The sequence below is a fragment of the Macaca mulatta genome, chromosome 13, assembly GCF_049350105.2.
Source record: "Macaca mulatta isolate MMU2019108-1 chromosome 13, T2T-MMU8v2.0, whole genome shotgun sequence".
Classification (NCBI taxonomy): Eukaryota; Metazoa; Chordata; class Mammalia; order Primates; family Cercopithecidae; genus Macaca; species Macaca mulatta.
Window position 1 is genome coordinate 7,261,132 of NC_133418.1, and position 23,599 is coordinate 7,284,730.

The following is a 23,599-nucleotide window of genomic DNA, read 5'->3' on the forward strand; positions in this document are numbered from 1 at the left end:
TTTCTGAGGCCTCTGTTCTGTTCCACTGGTATAAATGTATCTGTTTTGGTACCAGTACCATGCTGTTTTGGTTACTGTAGCCTTGTAGTATAGTTTGAAGTCCAGTATCGTGATGCCTCCAGCTTTGTTCTTTTTGCTTAGGATTGTCTTGGCTATAGGGGGTCTTTTTTGGTTCCATATGAAATTTAAAGAAGTTTTTTCTAATTCTGTGAAGAAAGTCACTGGTAGCTTCATGGGGATAGCACTGAATCTACAAAATACTTTGGGCAGTATGGCCATTTTCACAATATTGATTCTTCTGATCCATGAGCATGGAATGTTTTTCCATTTATTTGTGTCCTCTTATTTCCTTGAGCAGTGGTTTGTAGTTCTCCTTGAAGAGGTCCTTCCCATCCCTTGTAAGTTGTATTCCTAGGTATTTTATTATCTTTGTAGCAATTGTGAATGAGAGCTCACTCATGATTTGGCTGTTTGTCTATTATTGGTGTATAGGAATGCTTTTGATTTCTGCACACTGATTTTGTATCCTGAGATTTTGCTGAAGTTGCTTATCAGCTTAAGGAGATTTTGGGCTAAGACAGTGTGGGGTTTTCTAAATATACAATCACATCATCTGCAAACACAGAGAATTCGACTTCCTCTCTTCCTATCCGAATACCATTTATTTCTTTCTCTTGCCTGACTGCCCCAGCCAGAACTTCCAACACTATGTTGAATAGGAGTAGTGAGAGAGGGCATCCTTTTCTTGTGCCAGTTTTTAAAGGGAATGCTTCCAGGTTTTGCCCATTCAGTATGATATTGGCTATGCAGTTTGTCATAAATAGCTCTTATTATTTTGAGATACATTCCATCAATACCTAGTTTATTGAGAGTTTTTAGCATGAAGAGGTGCTGAATTTTATCAAAGGCCTTTTCTGCATCTATTGAGATAACCATGTGGTTTTTGTCATTGGTTCTGTTTATGTGATGGATTATGTTTATTGATTTGCATATGTTGAACCATATGACTTCATCCCAGGGACAAAGCTGACTTGACTGTGGTGGGTAAGCTTTTTGATGTGCTGCTGGATTTGGTTTGCCAGTATTTTATTGAGGATTTTCACATCGATGGTCATCAGAAATATTGGCCTGAAACGTTTTGTTGTTGTTTCCCTGCCAGGTTTTGGCATCAGGATGATGCTGGATATATAAAATGAGTTAGGGAGGATTCTCCCTTTTTCTATTGTATGGAATAGTTTCAGAAGGAATGGTACCAGTTCCTCTTTGTACCTCTGGTAGAATTCGGCTGTGAACCCATCTAATCCTGGGTTGTTTTTTTTTTTTTTTTTTTTTTTTTTTTTTTTTGGTTGCTAGGCTATTAATTACTGCCTCAATTTCAGAACTTGTCATTCGTCTATTCAGGGATTTGACTTCTTCCTGGTTTAGTCCTGGGAGGGTATATGTGTCTAGGAATTTATCAATTTCTTCTAGATTTTCTAGTTTATTTGCAGATAGGTGTTTATAGTATACTCTGACGGTAGTTTGTATTTCTGTGGGATCAGTGGTGGTACCTCCTGTATCATTTTTTTATTGTCTATTTGATTCTTCTCTCTTTTCTTATTAGTCTAGCTAGCAGTCTATCAATTTTGTTGATCTTTTCAAAAAAGCAGCTCCTGGATTCATTGATTTTTTTGAAGGGCTTTTCGTGTCTCTATCTCCTTCAGTTCTGCTCTAATCTTAGTTACTTCTTATCTTCTGCTAGCTTTTGAATTTGTTTGCTCTTGCTTCTCTAGTTCTTTTAATTGTGATGTTAGGATGTTGATTTTAGATCATTCCTGCTTTCTCCTGTGGGCATGTAGTGCTATAAATTTCCCTTTACACACTGCTTTAGCTGTGTCCCAGAGATTCTGGTGTGTTGTGTCTTTGTTCTCATTGGTTTCAAAGAACTTAATTCTGCCTTAGTTTCATTATGTACCCAGTAGTCATTCAGGAGCAGTTTCCACGTAGTTGGGTGGTTTTGAGTGAGTTTCTTAATCCTGAGTTCTAATTTGATTGCACTGTAGTCTGAGGATGTTATCATTTCCATTCTTTTGCATTTGCTGGGGAGTGTTTTATTTCAATTATGTGGTCAATTTTAGAATAAGTGTGATGTCTTGCTGAGAAGAATGTATATTCTGTTGAGTTGGGGTGGAGAGTTCTGTAGATGTCTATTAAGTCCACTTGGTCCAGTGCTGAGTTCAAGTCCTGAATATCCTTGTTAATTTTCTGTTTCATTGATCTAATATTGACAGTGGGGTGTTAAAGTCTCCCACTATTATTGTGTAGGAGTCTAAGTCTCTTTGTAGGTCTCTAAGGACTTGCTTTATGAATCTAGGTGCCCTGTATTGGGTGCACATATATTTAGGTTAGCTCTTCTTGTTGCATTGATCCCTTAACCATTATGTAATGCCCTTCTTTGTCTTCTTTGATCTTCGTTGGTTTAAAGTCTGTTTTATCAGAGACTAGGATTGCAACCCCTGCTTTGTTTGCTTTCCATTTGCTTGGTAAATCCTCCTCCATACCTTTATTTTGAGCCTATGTATGTCTTTGCATGTGAGATGGGTCTCCTGAATACAACACAACAATAGGTCTTGACTTTTCATCCAATTTGCCAGTCTGTGCCTTTTAATTGGGTCATTTAGCTCATTTACATTTAAGGTTAATATTGTTATATTTGAATTCGATCCTGTCATTATGATGCTAGCTGGTTATTTTGCGTGTTGATGCAGTTTCTTCACAGTGTTGACGGTCTTTACAATTTGGTATGTTTTTGCAATGGCTGGTACCTATTTTTCATTTCCATGTTTAGTGCTTCCTTCAGGAGATCTTGTAAGCCAGATCTGGTGGTGACAAAATCTCTCAGCATTTGCTTGTCTGTAAAAGATTTTATGTCTCCTTTGTTTATGAAGCTGAGTTTAGCTGGATATGAAATTCTGGGTTGAAAATTCTTTTATTTAAGAATGTTGAATACTGACCCCACTCTCTTCTGGCTTATAGGGTTTCTGCAGAGAGATCCACTGTTAGTCTGATGGGCTTCCCTTTGTGGGTAACCCAACCTTTCTCTCTGCCTGCCCTTAACATTTTCTTTTTCATTTCAACCTTGGTGAATCTGATGATTATGCGTCTTGGGGTTGCTCTGCTTGAGGAGTATCTTTGTGGTGTTCTCTGTATTTCCTGAATTTGAATGTTGGCCTGCCTTGCTAGGTAGGGGAAGCTCTCCTTGATAATATCCTGAAGAGTGTTTTCCAACTTGATTCCATTCTCCCTGTCACTTTCAGGCTACACCAATCAAATGCAGGTTTGGTCTTTTCACTTAATCCTATATTTCTTGGAGGCTTTGTTCGTTTCTTTTCATCCTTTTTTCTCTAATCTTGTCTTCACGCTTTATTTCATTAAGTTGATCTTCAATCTCATAGCCTTTCTTCTACTTGATCGATTTGGCTATTGATACTTGCATATGCTTCACCAAGTTCTCGTGCTGTGTTTTTTGGCTCCATCAGGTGTTCTTCTCTAAACTGGTTATTCTAGTTAGCAAATTCCTCTAACCTTTTTAAAAGGTTCTTAGCTTCTTTGCACTGGATTAGAACATGCTCCTTTGGTTCAGAGGAGTTTGTTATTATCCACCTTCTGAAGCCTACTTCTGTCAATTCGTCAAACTCATTCTCCATCCAGTTTTGCTCCCTTCCTGGTGAGGAGTTGTAATCCTTTGGAGGAGAAGAGGCATTCTGGTTTTTGAAATTTTCAGGCTTTTTGCACCAGTTTTTCTTCATCTTCATGGATTTATCTACCTTTGGTGTTTGATGTTGGTGACCTTCAGATGGGGTTTCTGTGTGGACGTCCTTTTTGTTCATGTTGATGCTATTCTTTTCGGTTTTTAGTTTTCCTTCTAAGAGTCAGGCCCCTCTGCTGCAGGTCTGCTGGGGTTTGCTGGAGGTCCACTCCAGACCCTGTTTGCCTGAGTATCACCAGCAAATAGCAGAAGCTGCAGAACAGCAAAGATTGCTGCCTGTTCCTTCCTCTGAAAGCTTCGTCCCAGAGGGGCATCTGCCAGATGCCAGACACAGCTCTCCTGTATGAGATGTCTGTCGACCCGTGCTGGGAGATATCTCCCAGTCAGGAGGCACAGGGGTCAGGGATCCACTTGAGGCAGCAGTCTGTCCCTTAGCAGAGTTAGAGCACTCTGCTGCTCTCTTCAGAGCCAGCAGGCAGGAACATTCAAGTCTGCTGAAGTTGCACCCACAGCCACCCCTTTCCCCAGGTGCTCCATCCCAGGGAGATGGGAGTTTTATCTATAAGCCCCTGACTGGGGCTGCTGCCTTTCTTTCAGAGATGCCCTGCCCAGAGAGGCAGAATCTAGAGAGGCAGTCTGGCCACAGCGGCTTTGCCAAGCTGCAGTGGGCTCCGCCCAGTTCGAATTTCCCACTGGCTTTGTTTACACTGTTGGAAATGCAGAAATCACCCGCCTTCTGCGCCTTCTGCGTTCATCTCGCTGGGAGCTGCAGACAGGGTCTGTTCCTATTCGGCCATCTTGCCAGCCGCTAAAAAATTATTTTTAATTTATTCTTTTTTATTTTTTTCAATGTGAAGTCTAAAATAAGGAAGAACTTTCATTCTCAATTAGGAAGTCACACAGCAGAGTGGTTAACAGCATGTATTTTGGCATCAGCCTGCCTACATTCATTATCCTAGTTCTGCCACATATTAGCTGCGTGACCTTGGGTGACTTGGTTACTTTGCTGACTATAGCTTCCTCATTTACAAAATAGGGATGACAATAAGAGTATCTGCATTGGCCAGGTGCAGTGGCTCACGCCTGTAATCCCAGCACTTTGGGAGGCTGAGGCGGGCAGATCACCTGAGGTCAGGAGTTCGAGACCTGCCTGGCCAACATGGTGAAACCCCACCTCTACTGAAAATACAAACCTTAGCTGGGCATGGTGGCAGGCACCTATAATCCCAACTACTTGGGAGGCTGAGGCAGGAGAATCGCTTAAACCCAGGAGGCAGAGGTTGCAGTGAGCCGAGATTGCACCATTGCACTCCAGCTTGGGGGACAAGAGCAAGACTTTGTACCAAAAAAAAAAAAAAAAAAGAGTATCTGCATCATAGAATTGTGTGAGGATTAAATGAATTAATACATGTTTGAACTTTAGCACTTAGAATAGTGCCTGGCACATGATAAGCACTATATACATGTTACTATTTACTATTATTACTAATTCCTCTCACTGAGTCAACTTAATTGGCTATCAAGTCCTACTGATCTTTTCACTAAAAATTATCTGTTACATTTCTTCCATCCCTATCACTGTTTTAGTTCATGCTTTCAGACTGTAGCCATCACATTTATTCACTTTATAAGTAAACTTACAAATAGCTAGAATAAGAATGAACCAAAAACACCTTTCTGAGGATAAAAAGATGTAAAACAAATAGAACCCTAAAATTTCAACCCTAAATGAATCTAGGAAAGTCCAGAACAAATAAATCAGAAATTACAGCACAGCATGATTACTGCTACATCAGAGTAATGCACATAGATGCTAAGGGAACACTGAGAAAGAAGCTACAAAAAAAGTATTTCTGACTTCTACTTCTTCAAAAGACTTAGGATCTACTCTCCATTCCAAAAGAACTATGAGTATATCCCTACTGGAGCACTTAATGCATTATATTACTTTTACGGGATGTCCACAGCCATGGCTACTTTAACATGTCTAAAAAAGACTTTCTTTTTTTTTTTTTTTTTTTGGGACAGTCATGCTCTGTCACCCAGGCTGGAGTGCAGTGGCATGATCTCAGCTCACTGCAACCTCCACCTCCCAGGTTCAAGCAATTCCCTGCCTCAGCCTCCCAAGTAGCTGGGATTACAGGCGCCTGCCACCATGCCCAGCTAACTTTTGTATTTTTAGTAGAAACAGGGTTTCATCATCTTGGCCAGGCTGGTGTCGAACTCCTGACCTCATGATCCACCCACCTCGGCCTCCCAAACTGTTGGGATTACAGGCGTGAGCCACTGCACCCGACCAAGACTGTGCCTCTTTATCTAACCCCTGATCATCTTAGGGGTTAGAATTTCAACTTAAAAATTTTGCGAGGACACAGACATTCAGACTGAAGCCGCACATTAGAGGAACAGAAAGAAAAAGCTATTGGGTGAACAAAGAAGGAGTACTAGATGTACTAGATCTTTTAAGTGAAGACAAGGGCCATGTTTTTTTGTTTTTTTTTTTTTTGGAGACAGAGTCTCTGTCGCCAGGCTGGAGTGCAGTGGCGTGATCCCGGCTCACTGCAACCTCTGACTCCCTGGTTCAAATGATTCTCCTGCCTCAGCCTCCCGAGTAGTTAGGATTACAGGCATACACCACCACGTCCAGCTAATTTTTGTATTTTTAGTAGAGCCGGGGTTTCACTATGTTGGCCAGGATGGTCTCGATCTATCGACCTTGTGATCTGCCTGCCTCAGCCTCCCAAACTGCTGAGATTACAGGCATGAGCCACAGCACCCAGCCTGGATTTTATTCTTACTTGCAGTGGGAAGCCATTGGTGTATTTTTGAGCCAGGATCATCTTATTATAATTTTCTTTTTCGTTTTTTTCCCTCTCCCTTCTCCCCTCCCACAGGATCTCATTATTTTGAAGTGATTGATTTGATTTCCGTGTGGAGAATAGGTTGTAGGGTGCAACAATAGAAGCAGAAAGACAGCAGGGAACGGTTGCAGTATTCTAGGTGGGAGATGATGGTGACTTGGACCAGGGAGGTGGTAACAAAAATATAGAGAAGTGGATGGATTTAGAATATATATTTTAAGGTAGAACCAACAACATTTGCTAATAACTTAGAAGGGATTTATTGCAGTGAGCCGAGATCATGTCACTGCACTCCAGCCTGGGGGACAGAGTGAGACTCCACGTCAAAAAAAAAAAAAAGGCACAGCCTTTAGGGGATGATTAGGCCATGATGAGTTGCCAGTATATAATAGATCCCAGAGAGCTCCCTCGCCCCTTCTGACATATGAGGACACAGTCTGAAGGTACCATCTATAAACCAAAAAACACCACACATTGATTCTGCTAGCAACTTGATCTTAGAATTCCCAGTCTCCAGAATTGTAAGAATTAAATTTCTGCTGCTTATGTTATTTCATTAGAGCAAACTGAATGGACTAAGATACGTGCCAATATCATTTGACTTCAAGTCCTCTGCTCTTGCTTTTCCTCTCAGGAACACTTTCTACCCAGCCTTTCACATGGCTATCTTCTCACCCTCAGCTCCTTGGCTGAAATGTCAGAGGGCCTCCCTGACTACTTACCTAAAGCAGCCTCTCTCCCAGTCACTCTCTCAAATAAGCGATAAGCTATTTGCACTTATCACTACTTGAAATTATATCATTTATTTGCTCACTTGTTTACTACCTCCCCCTACTAGAATATAACATTCTAGAGCCCTAGGTTTTTGTCTTGTCTCTGTTATATCCCTAATGCCTTAAAAGTGCCCAGCACAAAGGTGAAACGCAATAAAACATTTTCAAAATAAGAAAATTTAATGATTCGAACAAAGCAGTTTCAATGGTGGGTGAAAACAAGTCTGAAGGGGACTAATGAATGAATAGTAAAGAAAAAAAATGGAAAATGTAAACTTCTTTTAGGAAGCATGATTGTGAGAGGAAGAAAGGTAGAACAAAGGTGGAAGACGACCAAGGTTGTGGAAAGGTCACTACAGGAGGAGAAAAACTTGTTCCTTAATTCTCTTTACATAGGATCCTCTTTCAGAATTAAAAGCCCTGCAGCCTCTCCTCAGAAAAATGCAAATACACCTTTACAAACAATTTCAGGTGATTTAAGACTCTCTAAGGTCCTTGGACTCCAGGTGAAGAAGTCCTACAGTACAGAAACAATGAAGATTCCTAAGGCATGAGTTAATGTTAATAGATGGAGAAAGACAGCTGAGGTAATAAGAGGAAACCCAGGTAAATACGTATTGCCCTGAGACAAGAAAGAGAAAAGCAAAGACAGGTGAAGATTTAGACACTTGTAATCCCAATAATCCCCACACTTTGGGAGGCCAAGGCCGGAGGATCACTTGAGCCCAGGAATTTGAGACCAACCTGGACAACATAGTGAGTCCCTGTCTCTACAAAAAAGAAAAAAGAAATTATCCAGGCATAGTGGCATCCACCTGTGGTCCCAGCTACTTGGGAGGCTGAGATAGGAGAATCACTTGAGTCCGGGAGGTCAAGGCTGCAGTGAGTCATGATCGCACCATTGCACTCCAGCCTGGGCGACAGAGTGAGATCATGTCTCAAAACAAAAAAAAAGGTAAGTGGCATGGAAATCTGAGGAAGTTTCTGTCTAGTTGAATTTTAATTTTTCAGTGAAACAGAAGATTATATAATAAAAAGTATCATCAGTGTTGAGCAAAATATGAAGCACATAATATGTATTCAACAAATTATTTAATTTTTTGATAGAATGGAAAATACTGGACTACTTCATATGGAATTCTGAAATCTGGTTCCACAAAAGTTTACTACAGTTGAGGTGGGTTTTTCTTTTTAAAAATATTGTCTCCAAAAGCATAAACTTACAGACATTGAAGTAAGAAGGAACAGCCTCACTAACAGAAGGATGTGGAAAACCATACAAGATTTATGAATAATTTTGAGAGAGGATTTTATATAATAAGTGGATAAATATTTGGGGAAACAATCACCAAACTAAATACTGAGAGCAACAATAAAGATTAATCTTAAAAAAATGTTGACTAAAGCAGCAAGATGTAAATGAATACTCAGTACAATCCATTTGTACGAAGTTCAAAAACAAGCCGAACTGTAATGTGCATGTTCACATACAGTGATGTGAAACATTAAGGAAAATCAAGGAAGTGGCTCTTAGAAGTCAGGAGAGTGGCCATCTGTGGGGACGGAAAGAAACATGTAATCTGAAAAGGAGATAAATAATAATACTTCTAACTGCCTGTGTGTGTGGAGGACTTCAAAACCAAATCGTCCTAAACAAACTAGTCTAAGCAACTGAAAAAGCAGACAGAAAAGATCTCCCAGAGAATCTCTACACCTGATTATATTCTGAGCTACAAGCAATGATTTTTCTTCAGAAGGTAAACAATACGTGAAATATTTTGGAAGCTGCCATTAAAAAAATAATGCCAAAGTTTAGGATTTAAAATTAATATTTCATTAATGTACCTTCCTAGTTATTTCCCACTAAGACTGAAGAGTTTGGCTCATTAATCAATTAAAATACAAACAAGAATCTTATTCTGGAAGCAAATTCGAATGTGACATCCTACTTCTATAACTAACCTGTTTTTTTCCTACTTACAAACCTATTGTTATTCTATTTATGTCCTTACACGTAAACAAAGTATACTTGAAATGCTGAACACCAGTACAGAGAATTTTAAACAAGGAAATCTCCTAGGATATAAGGTCCTGGAATGGAAGAAGGAAAACGTTGGGACACTGTAATCTATGCAAACCTTCCTGAAGTCGCGGGGGAAAAAAAAGTGAAAAAAAAAACATATTTCTGTGAGTTTTTAGGTATCAAGTCCATGATCACCTAGTTATCCAATTTAAGTCTCAAATAGTTTTTCAACAAAAGCCAGCTTTCCCTGCCTTTACCGTGTATAATTTTACTAAAATTATCAGATTTTCATGCAAATGCCTATGTAATCTCAGCCTTTCACCACCCCAAGTCTAGACAGAGGCTCAGAAATGAGCGATAGGGAGTCAGGTTGAACTCCCAAATCTGTGACTTCCAAATTCCTCGGCTCCACCAGAGCTTCCAGAGCGTTTCTAAACTGAACAGTCCCCCCAACAACCAAGCGGAGAGCTGCGGGAGGACGCGAAGCGGTGACCATAGGAACTGGGCTCAAACCTAACCTCCCAAGAAGCAGGGGCAACGCGTGCAGCTAAGCTTCCGGCCGGCAGCGGTGCCCGCCGCAGCCCCTCACAGCGGCTCCCGCGGCGAGCGCCCACCTCCGCCTGCCACGGCCCCGCACCCGCCACTCCCGCCCGCTTGCAGCCGCCTTCTCAGAGACCTTCTGGCCCAGCAGCAGCGCTCTCCCCACCCTGCGCATCTCCGCAGCTTCTACCTGGAGCTCCGGGTCCCTCCCCGGGCTCCTCGGCCCGCCGTCCTGCCCAGAGCTCATCCCCGCGTCTGCCAGGTCTCGGCCTCCGCGGGGAATACGAGAACCGCCCAGTCTCCATCCTCCGCCCCTTTCTCCTCCCTTCCCACCCCCAAATCGTCCCGGCCCCGCCCCAGCGAATCGGAGGAAGGAGGGAGCCCGCGGGAAGGAGGCGGGGGCGGTTAGCGCCAGCCGGCGCCGCCGTGGCCCCGCCCTCACGCTCTGTACCGGAGTGGGGCTCGTCTTCCACCTCCCCGGCGCCCCAGCTTTGCTTCCGTCCCGCTCGCTCCCAGGCTCGGTGCGCACGCGTACCTGGCTCGACCTTCCCTCTCGCGGGGACTACAAGCCGTGCGCGCGCACTTACGCACGGAGCGACGCGTACGTCCACCTGCCTGCCTTACAGGGCACCTAGGAGGGACCTCTTCCTGGCCCATCCGCGCCGCGCAGGCGCACGCCCACGCAGCGCCTAGTCGCCCTACCCGAGCGTCCCGTCTCCTAGTAACCAGCCGCGAGCCCCCTTTTCCACCACTCATTTCTGAATCCCTGCCTGAGGCTGCGGCACCTGGATGGAACGCGCATGCGCAAGGCTGCCTCTCGCCGCCCCGTCTTCCCTCAGCTTGGAACACCTGCTGCTTCGCGGCGGTGGCTTTGTTCCACTTTTCCAGAGCTTGGACATCATTCTGGACCCATGTTCGGTGAACCGGTTACTCCTAGAGCTGCTTTTGGGCCTGTTTTGAGGGAGCCTTCCAGGTCCAGCCCTCCCACTGCAGCCTGCGGGGAGCGAGCCGGCCTGTCCCGGTGAGCGTGGGCAGCCTGGAGTCGGGAGCCTGGGGACCACGGCTTGGTCAGCTCTGCACGATCAGAGCTGAATCGGGAAGTGGCAGAACTAGCAACGAAAGTCCAGATTCCTGGCCGATATTCCTTCTCCACATGCCAGTCCTTTTCCAAATCCCCTCACCTTAAAGTGGACAAATGAGCCTTTTGGTGAAAAAGAATGAGCGCTGCATTCTTCTACCAATTTTTTGGAGCCCAGAATTGGGGGGGGGGGGGAAGTCTTCTTAATTTTTCTTAATACCTACCATGTCCCTTTCCTGCAGATGACATAGACGGTAGGTTTTTACAGCAATTCTCTGATACCCTTGATATGGTAGAACGCTGTGTATATCAAGAGTAAGCTCTCGTTTGAGGAGACTAACAATTCCTGTTTTTGCCAGGTGAGTACTCATTTTTTTTCCCCCACAAGATGTCATTGGCAGGGATAAACAACTTTTATGTTAGAACAAATTTAGTCATAAAAGTACATTTAATATAAGTGTCATGTTTTTTCTATCTCTTTTCATCGTGTTATTACAGTCATATTTTGTCGCATTTGTTTTCAGATAATCATATACTTTGTAAGTATAATCAGATACCAAAAAAAAAATTAAGTGTCCCTGTTACTTTAAGAGGCTAGAGGACACAAGGAGCACATATCTTCGGAAATATAATTATTTTTAATTGACAAAATAAACTGAGAAGTTATGTTAGAGGGAATAATGTATAATCTCATTTCCTCTTCAGATACTCAGATTATTTTGAATACATTACCTAGCATTATTAAAAACAAATAGGAAAGAATGTTCTAAGTTTAAAACTGTCAGTTGGAGTTGAAGACTTCAGGGGTGGGGAGATTATTAATATAGGAAGTAGGAAAGTACTTCCCTTACAGAAGGAATAAGAAAAGTTTAAGCATTTATGAATGCCACCTAGATGGTACTGAAGATTCTTTGGAAAGAATGTAAGGAAATGATCATTTTAAGGTCAAAAGAGGGTGAAAAGATTTTCCTTTTTTTCCTATCAAGAACTGCTGACTTTCTCCCCTAACCTGAGAAAGTAAAAATTTCCTTCCCTCTTTGGAAACCCAAGGGGTAGTGAGTGTCCCATCCTGCCCCAACTAAACCTTTTTTTTTTTTTTTTTTTTTTTTTTTTTGAGACGGAGTCTCTCTCTGTTGCCCAGGCTGGAGTGCAGTGGCATGATCTTGGCTCACTGCAACCTCTGCCTCCCAGGTTCACGCCGTTCTCCTGCCTCAGCCTCCCAAGTAGCTGCGACTACAGGCGCCCACCACCACACCCGGCTAATTTTTTTTTATTATTATTTTTAGTAGAGACGGGGTTTCACAGTGTTAGCCAGGATAGTCTCAATCTCCTGACTTCGTGATCCACCCGCCTCAGCCTCCCAAAGTGCTGGGATTACAGGCGTCAGCCACTGCGCCCGGCCTTTTTTTTTTTTTTTTTTTTTTTTAAAGACAGTCTCCTTCTGTTGCCCAGTACCCAGACTGGAGTATGTTGGCATGATCTCAGCTCACTGCACCCTCCACCTTTCAGGTTGAAGCAGTTCTCCTGTCTTAGCCTCTTGAGTAGCTGGGACCACAGGTATGTGCCACCATGCCCAGCTAATTTTTGTATGTTTTTGTAGAGATGGGGTTTTACCATGTTGCCCAGGCTGGTCTTGAACTCCTGGACTCAAGTGATCTGCTCACCTCAGCCTCCCAAGTGCTAGGATTATATGCATGAGCCACTGTGCCTGGCCCAGGCTAAGCCTTATATAGTACCCTGTGCTCTCTCTCTCTCTTGTGACAGACACCTTCTAAGGTCTGGGTTTTCTAGTCCCTTAGTTTTTCCATCATTTCAAAAACTTCACTACAAAAACCTCTGTTATTACTTTTTTTTTTTTTTCACTGTTCTCTTCCTTATCCCCTCAAAAAAAAACCTGGGACAACAATTCCATACGTGTTAAGCCACTTGATCTTGTTCCACAGCTCACTGATGCTGTGTTCCTTTTTTTTAAATCAGATAGTTTCCTCCTTATGCTGAGGTCTGAAAGTTCTAGGCAATGTCCATTCATAGGGCTTACTTTATTTCCTTTCTCTCAAGGATCACTCTCCCAAACTGCCTATTGTCCAATATCTAAAAGCCATGGCTTCATGTGTTTTGTGTTTTGATGCTGAAAGCAGGCTGGGCACGGTGGCTCATGCCTGTAATCCCAGCACTTTGGGAGGCCAAGGTGGGCAGATCACCTGAAGTCGGGAGTTCGACACCAACCTGATCAACATGGAGAAACTCTGTCTCTACTAAAAATACAAAATTAGCCAGGCATGGTGGCGCACGCCTGTAATCCCAGCTACTCAGGAGGCTGAGGCAGGAGACTTGCTTGAACCCAGGAGGCAGAGGTTGCAGTGAGCCGAGATCGTGCCATTGCACTCCAGCCTGGGGGACAAGAACAAAACTCCATCTCAAAAAAAAAAAAAAAAAAAAAATAGATGCTGAAAGCATGAGGATAAGTCTGGTCTCTGTTACTCCATCATGACTAGCAGCAGAAGTCTGCCATTCTTCACAATCCCAGGCCCCATGTTACTAACTATCGTCAAGGGAAGTGGTTTGCAATGCAGAAATTGCTTCAAGCTGGGGGAACTGTAAGTGCAAAGGTCCTGAAGCAGGAGAGGGTTTGGCATAGAATATTCTTGAGGAACAGCAATGGGGTGATAGGTCTGGGGTAGAATAAGGGAAAGAGACAGGAGAGAGTGCTTGCTGGTAGAGTTGTTTGCTACGGCTGCTACAACAATTTACCACACGCTTGGTGTCTTTAAGCAACACAAATTTATTATCACACGGTTCTGGAGATTTACAAGTTCAAAATGGGTCTCACTGGGCTAAAATCAACATGTCAGGCAGGTCTACATTCCTTTTGGAGGCTCTAGGGGAAAATCCCCCTTGCCTTTCCAGCTTCTACTGGCAGCCCTTGTGATCCCAGTCTATGTTCAACACCAAAAATGGCCAGTCAAGTCCTCCTCACATTGCATCATGGCTAACACATTGCATCATGGCTAACACATTGCATCATGGCTAACACATTCTACCTCCCTCTTTCACTTCTAAAGACTCTTGTGTGGCAGGCACGGTGGCTCACACCTACAATCCCAGCATTTTGGGAGGCTGAGGCAGGCAGATAACTTGAGGTCAGGAGTTCAAGACCAGGCTGGTCAACATGGCAAAACTCTGTCTCTCCCAAAAAAAAAAAAAATTAACTGGTCGTGGTGGTGTGCACCTGTAATCCCAGCTACTTGGGAGCTGAGGCACAAGAATCACTTGAACCCAGGAGGCGGAGGCTGCAGTCACCTTAGGTCATGCCACTGCACTCCAGCCTGGGCAACAGAGTAAGACTCTGTCCCAAAAAGGAAAAACAAACAAACAAACAAAAATTCCTAGTGATTACATTGGTACCACCCAATTAATCCAGGAGAATTTTCCCACCCTCAGAGTCAGCTGATTAGCAACCTTAAGTCCCCCTTGCCACATAACATAACATAGTCACAGCTTCTGGGGATTAGGACAAAGACATCTTTGGAGACTATTATTCTGCCTACCACAGCTGGGGACTAGATATGTAGATAATTTGGTTTTGTCTCTGAGGTGGGAAGCAACTAGAGTGTGTTGAGCAGAGGACTGCTGTGATCTGGAGTTTGTTCTAAAAGGTTCAAACCAGTCCAGGCGTGGTGGCTCACGCCAGTAATCCCAGCACTTTGGGAGGTGGGAGAATTGCTTGAGGACAGGAGTTTGAGACCAGCTTAGGCAACACAGTGACACCTGTCTCTACAAAAAATGAGTTTTAAAAATTAGCCAGATGTGGTCGGGCACGGTGGCTCATGCTGTAATCCCAGCACTTTGGGAGGCCAAGGAGGGCAGATCACTTGAGGTCGGGAGTTCAAGACCAGCCTGGCCAACATGGTGAAACACCATCTTTACTAAAAATACAAAAATTAGCCAGGCATGGTGGTGGGTGCCTGTAATCCCAGCTACTCGGGAGGCTGAGGCAGGAGAATCATGGGAACCCAGAGAGCGGAGGTTGCACTGTCTTTGCAACTTGAATTTCTCTGATTCCTAGTTAAGTCTGAATATCTCTTTATGTACTCTCATTATCTGTTTGGGATTCCTCAGTCTTTGAATTATGTTTTTATATCCTTTGCCCATTTTTCTAGCGGGATTACTTTTTCCTTGCTAATGTGTAGGTGTTCTCTTTGTATTCCAGCCACCAAATACCATCAGCTTTGGACACAGAAAATATCTCCTTCCTGTCTCTTATCTTTTTGTTTATATTTTTTTCATTGAATACAAATTCCCAATTATGAGTAATCAAATTCACCTGTTTTCCTCCCTTATTGTTCAAGCTTTTTAGGTCTTGTTCAAGAAATCTTTCTTCACCCCAAGGTAACAGATATAGTGTCCTTCATTGTCTTCTATTGCATTTACAGTTCTGCCATTCACATTTAGGTCTTTAATGCATTTGCACTCCACTTTTTTTTTTCTTTCTTTTTTTCTTTTCTTTTTGAGATGGAGTCTTGCTCTGTCACCCAGGCTGGAGTGCAATGGTATGATCTCGGCTCACTGCAACCTCCACCTCCTGGGTTCAAGCGAGTCTCCTGCCTCAGCCTCCTGAGTAGCTGGGATTACAGGCACCCGCCACCACACCCAGCTAATTTTTATATTTTTAGTAGAGACGGGGTTTCGCCATGTTGGTCAGGCTGGTCTCGAACTCCTGACCTTGTGATCCACCCGCCTCAACCTCCCAAAGGCCTGGGATTACAGGCGTGAGCCATCGCGCCCAGCCCACTTCTGTATTTAAGATCCTGCTTAACTTTTGTCCACATAGTGAGCCAATGTTCACAATACTATCATACTAAACAGTCTCTTTTGCCTTATAGTGCCACCTGTAACATATGTGAAGTTCCTCAAATACCTAAGTCTGAGTTACAGCTCTGTCATATTCTACTATTTGTTCCTGTACCTGTACAAGGTTATTTTTATTACTTTTACTTTGTGGCATATCTTTTATTTTTTTTCAAGTTTTTTCTGATAGGGATGAGGTCTCCCTATGTTGCCCAGGCTGCCCTCAAACTGGTAGACTCAAGAGATCCTTCCACCTTGGCCTCCCAAAGTGCTGCAATTACAGGCGTGAGCCATTGTGCCCAGCCATGTAGCATATCTTAATATCTGGTAAAGAAAGCCCTTTGTTCTTTTTGTCCAGAATGATTTATCTCTTTATGGACCTTTATTCTTACATGTATATTCCAGATTTCTTCTTGAATGGCAACCTAAATGCCAGTCCAAAGAGGCCCCCAGTAGACTTGTTCACCCTTCATGTCCTCAACTCTGGGGAAGTTAAGGTGAGACTCACAGGGCCAAGTCTACCCTATTGTATTTGGTTCCTCCTCAGTCCTTTTATTAGATTGAAATTTAATGTACAAATTGATAATTACATAAGTTATCATTATTTTATGTTTGTTGATTTCAAATGCAATGTTTTATAGAGTTTTGTGTTTTTTAAAAATCTTTTTTCAATTTTGTATTTTGAAAAAGTTTTAAACCTACAGAAATGTAATAAGTAGAACAACTTTTTAAGCTTTACCTCCTAGATTTAACAGTTGTTAGCATTTTGCATATTTTACTCTCTTTCTGTATCTATGTATCTATCTCTCTATTGCTAAACAATTTGAGGGCAACTTGCAGATATGATTCTTCACCCCCAACTATTTCAGTATGTATTGCCTAAGAACAAGGACATTGACTTATATAATTATCACAATAATATATAATATATAATATTATTATATATAATTATCACAATTATCACATTCATGGCATCTATCACATTGATCTAATATTATTAGCTAATCTTGTGAAATATCCAAATGTTGCAGTTATCTAAGTAATGCTCTTTGTAGTACATTCCATCCCCTTCCCAACTCAAGAGCATTGGTTGCATTTGAAATAATGTATCTTTAGCCTCCTTTAATCTGAAACAGCTGCTCAGCCTCTCTGTGTCTTTCATAACATTGACATTTTTAGGTAGAAGCTATTTGTTTCATAGAGGATACCTCTGTTTGGGTTTATCTGATTGTTTCCTCAGGTTTAGATTCAAGTTATGCATTTGACAGGAGTATTTCCTTTCTAACAAAAAGAGAAACCAAAGAATAGAATAAACTCAATTTTATTAATTTGAAGGCAGTATTAGATATTCCTTTGATGAGGAAGAAAAATTCATCTTCAAGTTCCAAATCTAAAAAACAAGTATAAACCATATTTCAGAATTTCATCAGAGATCTTTAAAAATTTAGCTAAGTTGTATTTGATTCCTAGAAAGCCAAATATATACTATTTACCTAATTGTTATATTAATACGTGAGTAGCTACTATATTTAGGCTACTACAGTAGACCCAGGACTCTGTTTTGTTATAAACACTGATATTCAATCACAAATGTGGACAAATAGGGTTTCAAGATGATTCTTTAGAAATGTTCAGTCGGTAATTAGAGTTCGATGAGTATGAAATTGTAAACTATCAAAGATACAGTAGCTAAATATTAAAGACATAATACATTCTAAAAGTGGGTGAGGCCGGGCACAGTGGCTCATGCCTGTAATCTTAGCACTTTGGGAGCTGAGGTGGCTGGATCACCTGAGGTCAGATGTTCGAGACCAGCCTGGCCAACATGGCAAAACCCCATCTCTACTAAAAATACAAACATTAGCTGGGCATGGTGGCGGGTGCCTGTAATCCCAGCTACTCAGGAGGTTGAGGCAGGAGAATCACTTTAACCCTGGGGGATGGAGGTCCAGTGAGCTGAGATCACACCACTTCACTCCAGCCTGGGTGAAAGGGCGAAACTCCATCTCAAAAAAAAAAAAAAAGTCGGGGGATGAGTGCTTTCGTTCCAAGCTGTGGAATCTGCTCCAGATCTCGGTTGCCACTAGAGCATCTTGGGTAGATGACTCTTCTCCAGTAAGCCCTGGGCTTTCTCAGACCTCTACTGTGCAGGTAGCCTGCCCTTCTGCCATCCTGGCCAACTCTGCCTACCAAGTTCCCGCCCATCTTTGAAAGCGCAACCCTGACCTAGGCTCCCCTCCTTTGGGAAACTTCCCAACGCCTCCCTCCATGCTACATGATCATCTCTCTTGTTTGTTTGTTTTTTTGAGACGGAGTCTCGCTCTGTCGCCCGGGCTGGAGTGCATTGGCGGATCTCAGCTCACTGCAAGCTCCGCCTCCCGGGTTCCCGCCATTCTCCTGCCTCAGCCTCCCGAGTAGCTGGGACTACAGGCGCCGCCACCTCGCCCGGCTAGTTTTTTGTATTTTTAGTAGAGACAGGGTTTCACCGTGTTAGCCAGGATGGTCTCGATCTCCTGACCTCGTGATCCGCCCACCTCAGCCTCCCAAAGTGCTGGGATTACAGGCATGAGCCACCGCGCCTGGCCGATCATCTCTCTTAACAGACTGGGCATCCTTAATCACAAGTATCTTTTTTTTTTTTTTTTTTTTTTTTTTTTTTTTTTTTTTTTGAGACAGAGTCTCGCTCTTGTTGCCCAGGCTGGAGTGCAGTGGCGCGATCTCGGATCACTGCAACCTTCGTCTTTGGGGTTCAAGTGATTCTCTCGCCTCAGCCTCCTGAGTAGCTGGGATTACAGGTGCACACCACCACACCCAGCTAATTTTTGTATTTTTAGTAGAGACGGGGTTTTACCATGTTGGCCAGGCTGGTCTTTAACTCTTGACCTCCGGTGTGATCCGCCCGCCTCGGCCTCCCAAAGTGCTGGGATTACAGGCGTGGGCCACGGCGCCCAGCCAATCACAAGTATCTTTATAGAATATATTTTTTGCAGAAAATAAAATACTAGCAGAGTATTTAGCCTTCAGTAGTTATTTCTTTAGCCCATTAGTAAGAGGTTTCCTAGCAAGAATGAAAGGATTAAGAGAATCTCTACTATTTTCTGAAAGGTGATAAAACATAAAATCAGATAAATTCCTTTAAAAAGACTTTCAAAGAAATCTTTAGAACCTGCAAACCCTCCTACAAAGAAAATGTAAACACTGAAAGGTAGGAGGCAATTTTACTTTATATTTCTAGTATCACCATGTATCATCATCATTCAAACAAACATTGCCATGAAGTTAGGGAAATTCCTGCTGTATTCACTTACTTTTTTTTTTTTTTTTTTTCCCTCAGTAATCAAGTTGAAGAAACACTTCCACTACTTAAAAATTACTTTCATATTTGTTCGGCTATCCCAATGGGATTTTCACTTAGTAAATCTGCTACTCAGGTATCTGCTATGCATATGGATTCAAAAGTGGATGATCACTTAATACGAGGGACTGAAAAAAGCAGGTTGGAACCAACGACTCAGTTATTTCAAAACACCAAGAAAATAAGATTAGAAGACACAAATCAAGAAAACTTTTCAAGGATTGAAGGGACTGGCACAAGATCTCTTTCTGAGAAAGCCTTGGGTTCAGTGGTATACATCAAAGAAAGTGATGGACTAGAAATGACAGATGTGGAATGAAGCAATTTGTATGTATTACCAAACAAACCAAAAACTGCCTTTGATTAAGAGGGGATGTTGAAAGAGAACTTAACCTTATTAGGAAATCCTAACAAAATGACGGAAGACTATTGCTTTATTTTACACTATTTGTGAATCATCTTGCACTGCATTTTTTGATTATGCCTATTCAAAAGGCAGTTGATTTAGAGTGAAAAAGCCTTCCAAAATTCAAAGCAGATTTCTCTGGTATTATATTATATCCTTCTTAAAAACCAGAGCTTTTAAGTAACAATATTTGAATGGCACCAAAACATTTTCATTTTAATGTATTTCTTTAACAAGTGATTTAAAAAAGTGTCTAAGTGGCCGGGCATGGTGGCTCATGCCTGTAATCCCAGCACTTTGGGGGGCCGAGGCGGGGCGATCACCTGAGGTCAGGAGTTCACAACCAGCCTGGCCAATATGGTGAAACCCCATTTCTACTAAAAATGCAAAAAATTAGCCAGGTGTGGTGGTGGGCGCGTGTAATCCCAGCCACCTTGGAGGCTGAGACAGGAGAATTGCTTGAACCCCGGCGGCGGAGGTTGCAGTGAGCTGAGATCATGCCATCACACTCTAGCCTGGGCAACAAGAGCGACACTCCGTCTCAAACAAACAAACAAAAAAAAAGGTCCAAGCAATGTGACATCAGTATTTCATAGTATTTCTGGTGTACCGGTTTTGCATGTTACATTTCCATTTTGGGATTCTGCTTTAGGATACTTTACTTTCTTACATTTTGCATTTTTGTTCTATAAAAGATCACTGCAGATAAACTGAAAAGGCCAATAAATTGCATATCTTCAGAAGGATTTCACATTTTAAATCGTGCCTTTAAAACTGCTTTTTCCCCCCACATGGAATCCATTTTAGAGTTAGAAAAGTATTCTTTCCAAGTGTTAATAGTTTGTCTTGCAGATGATACCATTTTATGTCACCAATATTTAATATGAGAAAAACAACCTGGTGTTAAAAAACCTTGTTTTGTGTATCAGTTATGAAAATATCTGGTAGTTGGAAATCTCTTTAATATTCATTTTAAAAGAGGAAAGGGCATCTTTTCGGAGGGGGAGCTATATTTTATTAATCAGAAAAATACTAAACAAATGTGTTTGTAGGGAATATTGAGAGTGAAAAACAATTGTTGAATGGGACATAAGCTAAAAAGACAATGCTTTTTATTATTTATGGAACATAATTCTTTAGGAGAGAAAAAAATACACAAATCATTCATTGTTCACCTAGCCTGGCACTGTGCTTGGTGCTGGAGATACAGTAGTGAATAAAATAGCCACTGCCTTGTAGAGTTTTGTGCCTGTCTACTAGGAGAGACAGGACATTATACAGTAATTATATAAGATGCCAATTGTGATACGCCATGAAGAAACGTATAGCATTCAGAGAGACATAACACAACACAAGACATACCACATAAAGCTGATTTTTTTAAGATGGTCTCTGTTGCCCAGGAAGTTAGGGAGTGCAGTGGAGCGATCATAGCTCACTGCAGTGTCAAATTCCTGTTCTTAAGCGATCTTCCTGCCTCAGCCTCCTAGTAGCTAGGATTACAGGCATGTGCCACCATACCCAGCATGTTTTTGTATTTTTTTAGAGACAGAGTCTCACAATGTTACCCAGACTAGTCTCAAACTCCTGGCCTCAGGTGATCCTCCCACTGGGCCATAAACTTTATTTTTAACTGTGGGAAATGGGAAAGAATATCTCAGGATATTTTTGAAAGCAAGTTTATTAAGAAAGTAAAGAAACAACAGAATCGCTAATCCGTAGAGCAGCCTCTGAGGACATTTATAGCTTGTGCAGTGACATGGTTGTCTAAGTGAATGAAGGTGATGGTCATAAAAGTGGAGAGAGGGGGATAGAGTACAGGTGAAGTTTGACATGGACATGGTTTGGAAGTGGAAAGTGAGGAAGAAGAAAGGGCTTCTAGCAAAAAAGGCTAGATGCATGCAGGATCCCTGGGGGAAAAAAAGAGTGAGTTCAGGAGCATAGTTTTTAGACTTACCAGGTTTACAAGGCAGTTGTATCTATGGAACTAAAAAGTATAAATTTTGAAGTTGTATACAGAAATGGTACTTAAAGCCATAGAATGAATGAAATTGCTTAAGGAGAATGTAGTGTGAGATAAAGATCTGAGGAACTCCAACATTTAGGGGTTGACTAGAGCAGGGTAGCTGGCCAAGGGGACTGAGGAGTTGGCAGTGAGGCTAGAGGAAAACCTGGCAAAGGGGACTGAGGAGTTGACAGGGTAATGTCACAGTTGTCCACAGGAATCTCCAGGTTGAGGTAGTCAAATGAACAGTTAGATGAAGACTGAAAAGTCCACTGGATCTAGCAATATGAATGTCACCAGTGACCTTAGCAAAAGCACTTTTGCTGGAATAACTGGGGGGAAAGCCATTTTGGAGTACGTTGAAACAATGAATGGGAAGTGAGAAAGTAGACACTGGATGTACAGCGGTTTTTCCAAGAAGGTTGGCTCAGAAGGGTAGCAGGCAGGATGAAAAGTGGAAAGAGAAGTGAGGTCACTGGAGGATTGTTAAAGAGTACAGCATGTTTGAGTGTCACTGGAAAGGTTCCAGTGGAGAAGCCAAAGAAGTAGGTAAAGTTAAGAATAACCAAGGGACAGAAGTCCTGGGGCAAGGAGGAGGGAATCGGATTCTTTAAAACCTCTTCAGCAAGAAACTAGGGGAAAAAAACGCAAAACTGTACCACCTGATATTTCAGAGACAGGGAATTTAGAAGGAAGTAATATAAGCAAAGAGCAGCAATATTCTGTGACTGTTTTTAATATAACTAGGAAAATTCCTAGTGCAGTTAACTCTAAACAAAATTCATTCCCACCTGCACAATACAAGATAAGACTAACTCAGAGTGACTTTGGTAAAAGGTGTAATAATAAAGAAATGAGGTGTCATTGTCTTCATTGTAGCTTTACATGAAGCCCTGGTCATTTACCGTATCAACATCACCAAACTGAACATTGAATGATTCTTACTCCAAGAGGCAAGTCTTCGTGGTTTCTATTTTCACTGAAGGAGAGACTGATTTCTGAGCAAGACTGAAAAAGGTGACCACCAATTCTTTGGGCTTCTCTCATCAAGAGGTGAAGTCCACTACGCCACGCCTTAACTCTGGGCTGGCTTTGTTGTTTTTGGCCAATAGAATATGGCTGAGGCGCTGCTTCCAAGATTAGGCCTCAGTTGAGGTGCCCTAGCAGCCAGGCAGCACCTGCCAGAGCATGAATAAGGTTATCTTGGACCGCCCAGCATAGCCAACCGGTGCTGAATGAAGCCACATGAATATGCCCAGGAGAAACTAGCAGAGGAGTCACCCACCTTGCCCCCATGTTAGAGATAGAAGCCACTGTTTGAGGCAGTTTGTTACGCAGCAATACTTAGCCGAAACTATTACCTTGCTACCTTGACTACTGGGGTAATCTCCCATCTCATGGAACCACAGGATTTTCTTGCCAACTGCAATGAGTTGGCAAATGGGAATGATCACTCGCCTCAGTGTGTTTTCTGATCCACTCCATCCCGTATTATCATCTCTGTACTGCGAATACCATTTATTCCTTTAAATGCAATGTGTCTTTCAAAACTGACTTGAATTTCGTCACCTTTCGAGTCACCTGCCACTTGGACTCACTTATTTGGAGGAGATACGTAAAGACCCAGCGTAACGCCTACATGCTCAGTAAAAAGTATTTGCTGGTCCTCCTTCCTGCCCGTCGTGTGACCTGACTGCTCCGGGCTTCTGGGGGCTCCCCCTAAACTAGCTCCCCGAAATGCCCCCTCCAACCTAGCACATCCGCTCTCCTACCTTCGCCCAGGGGTGGCCGTTATCTCTGTGCTGTCACGCGGGGAACGCCCATCTGAACTGGGGCCTTATGACTTTCGGTACTTTTTTTCGAACGTGGCCTGCGTCCCTGCCTCGAATCTGGTTCCCGCCCTGAAGGACCCTTACTTAGCACCCCCGCGGGCTGCGGGGACCCCACAGGCTGCGAGGCGCG

The 23,599-nt window shown here is 42.6% G+C and overlaps 2 protein-coding genes and 1 long non-coding RNA gene across 23 annotated transcripts in view; 1 reads left to right on the forward strand and 2 right to left on the reverse strand.

Moving 5' to 3' along the window:
- TSGA10 (testis specific 10) overlaps window positions 1–10,756 on the reverse strand; it is a 149,999-nt gene extending 139,243 nt beyond the window's left edge. For 6 of the 19 annotated variants that reach the window (XM_077958860.1, XM_028832224.2, XM_028832220.2 and 3 more), the window contains exon 1: window positions 10,397–10,429. Coding sequence is in view for 5 of the 19 variants with exons in the window: in XM_077958856.1 (XP_077814982.1) it covers window positions 10,082–10,192 (111 nt within the window). In the remaining 14 variants the exon portion in view is untranslated. Of the gene's footprint in view, window positions 1–10,081; window positions 10,231–10,396; window positions 10,430–10,480 lie in introns of those variants that run through there. The other 13 variants (XM_077958858.1, XM_028832212.2, XM_028832223.2 and 10 more) reach the window with 6 other exon arrangements.
- Window positions 10,752–22,510, forward strand: C13H2orf15 (chromosome 13 C2orf15 homolog). 3 transcript variants are annotated; one of them, NM_001258187.1, is made up of 4 exons: window positions 10,899–10,966; window positions 11,266–11,382; window positions 16,277–16,368; window positions 19,206–19,920. In NM_001258187.1, the coding sequence occupies exons 3-4, from the start codon at window positions 16,343–16,345 to the stop codon at window positions 19,543–19,545; spliced, it is 366 nt and encodes a 121-aa protein (NP_001245116.1). In that variant the 5' UTR covers window positions 10,899–10,966; window positions 11,266–11,382; window positions 16,277–16,342; the 3' UTR covers window positions 19,546–19,920. The 3 variants fall into 3 exon arrangements, with proteins under 3 accessions (XP_077814338.1, XP_014968384.1, NP_001245116.1); XM_077958212.1 differs by lacking the exon at window positions 16,277–16,368 and having other exon boundaries at window positions 10,752–10,966; window positions 19,206–22,510; XM_015112898.3 differs by lacking the exon at window positions 11,266–11,382 and having other exon boundaries at window positions 10,752–10,966; window positions 19,206–22,510.
- Window positions 17,177–22,717, reverse strand: LOC106993084 (uncharacterized). Its single transcript, XR_013402602.1, has 2 exons — window positions 22,583–22,717; window positions 17,177–17,261 (listed from the first exon to the last, which is right to left on the reverse strand). It is a non-coding gene; the product is annotated as an uncharacterized LOC106993084 (long non-coding RNA).
- Window positions 22,718–23,599: the final 882 nt, after the last annotated feature.

Bases quoted from the DNA above. Each gene is read 5' to 3' on its own strand.
- C13H2orf15 (XM_015112898.3), top strand. From the start codon at position 16,343: ATGTCCTCAACTCTGGGGAAGTTAAG. The intron at 16,369-19,205 runs GTGAGACTCACA...TTTTTCCCTCAG, and splicing joins TCAACTCTGGGGAAGTTAAG to TAATCAAGTTGAAGAAACAC.